The 3198-nt window shown below is 25.7% G+C and overlaps 1 protein-coding gene across 1 annotated transcript in view; it reads right to left on the bottom strand.

Annotated features, from left to right (window-relative positions):
• LOC108693754 (venom protease-like) overlaps positions 1 to 3198 on the bottom strand; it is an 11958-nt gene that overhangs the window by 2350 nt on the left and 6410 nt on the right. Inside the window, exons 3-4 of the mRNA XM_018202869.1 lie at positions 1049 to 1366; positions 296 to 598 (exon numbers count right to left, since the gene is read on the bottom strand). Coding sequence (XP_018058358.1) covers positions 296 to 598; positions 1049 to 1366 — 621 coding nt within the window. The remainder of the gene's footprint in view (positions 1 to 295; positions 599 to 1048; positions 1367 to 3198) is intronic.

Raw genomic sequence — 3198 nt, 5'->3', positions numbered from 1 at the left:
TATATATAAATGGAATATTCGAATTTTAATTATTTATATATATAATTCACACTTCAATCATTTCTAAAGAGTCATACTTAGATCTCATTCTACAATGATAATCACATTCCTCTGTGGAAAAATTTATGTATGTATACTGAGAGAACAGAATTGATTCCAATTAAACGAATGCTAATTTCTCACACCAATCAAATTTCTTCATTTAATGAATTTTATATCAATTTTGCTAAATATAAATAAGGGAACTGTTGCCTTTTTTATAAAAAATAAAATAGAATAGAATAAAAAAGCTTACGCGTAAAGGGTACTTCGTGAGTCGTTTTTAAAACTGCCACATCGTTTGTGTAAGTCTTAGGATTGTACTTGGGATGTACTGTTTTCCTTTCGATGAAATCTTCAAACGGGGTCGCCCCGTCGTTGTTGCTATTCAGATCTAAGTCACCAATACGCACTTTGTATAAATCCGCCCGTCCATGTACGCAATGTCCAGCGGTAAGTACGTGTCGACTGGAAATTAAAGTGCCACCACAAAGCCATTTTGGAACGTTTGGATTTTTTGAATTTGTATATCCGAGAACAGTGATCCAAGGCCAAGCACCTGCCAAATTAATCGATTGTAATGATAATCAAGTATTAGAACAATATATTATTGATTTCAGTCACCTTCATAATTTCTATAAGTAAATAAATACCAACATTTTAATTATTATACTTAAATTTTAAAATTCTATCAGAATCTATTTTAAATGAAACATACGTATATATAGTTATTTATATTTCTCGAGATTAATTTATTGGAAAAAAAATTTATTTTCAATTGATTGTAATATAAAAAGACACTTTAGTATTTTGACAAGGAAAAAAAATATATAAAATTGAAATGTTCCTATAAAATATTTTAAATATAAAAAACAAATTTGAAATTTTCTATCATAAATTAAAATAAATTTTTTTTTTAATTTAGAATTCTAAAACAGTTATATGACAAACAATCGGGAAATGTATTGAGACTCTGAATGTTTTCCCATAATGTAAAAATGATTCGTACCTAATCTAGCTGGAATGCCATTAACGATTTTATTTAATGTTGCATTACTGTATCCGCAATAAGGTGGATACAAAGGACCATATTGAGTATTCGTGATTTCTCCATTGCCTTGTAAATCGTTGTCCGTATCGCCTGTATTTTCACCATCGAATGGACAGCAAACCTTAGGATCATTACCTTCAAAGCCACAAACGGAAGCACGGAGAAAATTGCCTACTTGCGGATTTTGTGAGTCCGATTTCAGAAGATTAAGTAACATCGTACACGATCTGATATTGATGCATTTACCGAGTTGTCCTTCCGGATTTTTGCATGTATCTATCAAAATTCAATATCAGAATTTATAGAATTAATACACAAACTATAATAACGCACTTATGAGTAATAAGTTTCTTCGAGATATATCAAAATAATTTGTGTTTCCTTTTTTTAAATGCATATCGATGTAGCTTCAGAAGAATTTTTGGTTATAATGAAAATTCACAATGATAATTTTATGAATTATATGCTTAAAAAAATTTCTCATAATATCGATAAAAGTCGACTGTTTGTATGTCTAATACAAAGATTTTTAGAAGTATCAACACTAATTACATTCATTATTGATCAATAGTTTTATCGTCAAATAAGATTCACGAGATGAGATTTCCTCTGTCTATCTTAGATTATTCTTATTATAATCATTCAAATGAAATCTCATCTCAAGAGTATATTAGGTGAAATATTTAAAATAAAGTTTTGTATTTTAAAATACAATAAAACTAACTATACAGGACAGTATGCAATATTGATGATTCTCAAGTAGCAAGCTGACGTCAAATGACGTAACGTTTTAATGAAATACACAAAGTCTTTAATATCAATAGGATGCTATTAAAACGTCATCTTGCTACTTGGATTTTTTAAACTGTTGTCCAGATTAAAAATTAATAGCTTTTACACGCACGTATTACGGCATTAATAAATAATTTATATTTATATTTGGACAATTAAAAACTGCAATGATGTTATATGTGCATGGAATTATTTTTAATGTAGGACAATCGTTTAAAGAAATAATCACAATATAATGATGCATTATCTGGATAATTAGTTTTGTGATTGCAGATGATTCAATAATTATAATATTTTGACTAAACACTTTAGTTTTACTTTTTAATTTGATAAAATTTAATTTATTTGCGCCAATTGATATCAAATCTTTTTTTATAAATGTTATATATCATTAGAGTTAAATAAATAATAAAAATAGTATCACTTTTTAAAATAATGAAAATAGAATCATTTGTGGGTTTTATAATTTGCTATAATAGTTTTTTTTTGAGGCGCACATACTCTTGTAAGGATATTACCACTTATTTATCTTATACATATAATGATAGAATGAGTTTACACAAAACAATCAATATGGCAATCAATGTTAAATAGATACATTTGTTATCAGATATATATATGTACATATTACAAGAGAGAACGAGAGAGAAAGAGAGGGAGAAAGATTTAAAAAATGTGAATTCTTCTTCTTCCCTGATTCAACAAAAATAGTATTTATTAGATTTTTTTATATAAGCATCTTTTTTATATAAGGATATTAATATAAGTATCTTACATAATATATTAAAAGATATTTTCATCAAAACATTTATTATTTACTGCCAAATTGCAATCTTTTTATATTTTAAGAAACTTATTGCATTTATAGCAGAATTTAAATGTCAGACCTTTAAAATTGCTTATTGCATAATTATGATTTCTTTATATTAGATCCACTGACACAATTATATAACTGTTTATTGTGTATGAAATAAGGCACGTTTGTCCGGTAAATTATATCTAACATTTTTTGTTCATATTAAGCTTGACATATTGTTCATATTGTTTTACAAATGGTGATTTTAAAACAAACATAAACAAATTATTATATAACCACATCCGCAAATTATTTAATTATGATTCAATCATATTATATGCAATTAAAATATTTAATTAATTTTGATATTAGAAATAAGTAAAATTGTGATGATTATTCATTTTTCTGTATTAATGACTATTTAATTTATATAATGTATTACAAATTGTTTCTTAATTAGGTATAATAAAATATAACAATCTTAACAATTTATTATTAATTAACAATAAGAAATATTTAT

The sequence above is a fragment of the Atta colombica genome, unplaced genomic scaffold (assembly GCF_001594045.1).
Source record: "Atta colombica isolate Treedump-2 unplaced genomic scaffold, Acol1.0 scaffold97, whole genome shotgun sequence".
Classification (NCBI taxonomy): Eukaryota; Metazoa; Arthropoda; class Insecta; order Hymenoptera; family Formicidae; genus Atta; species Atta colombica.
This window is presented reverse-complemented; position numbering and strand designations above follow the sequence as displayed.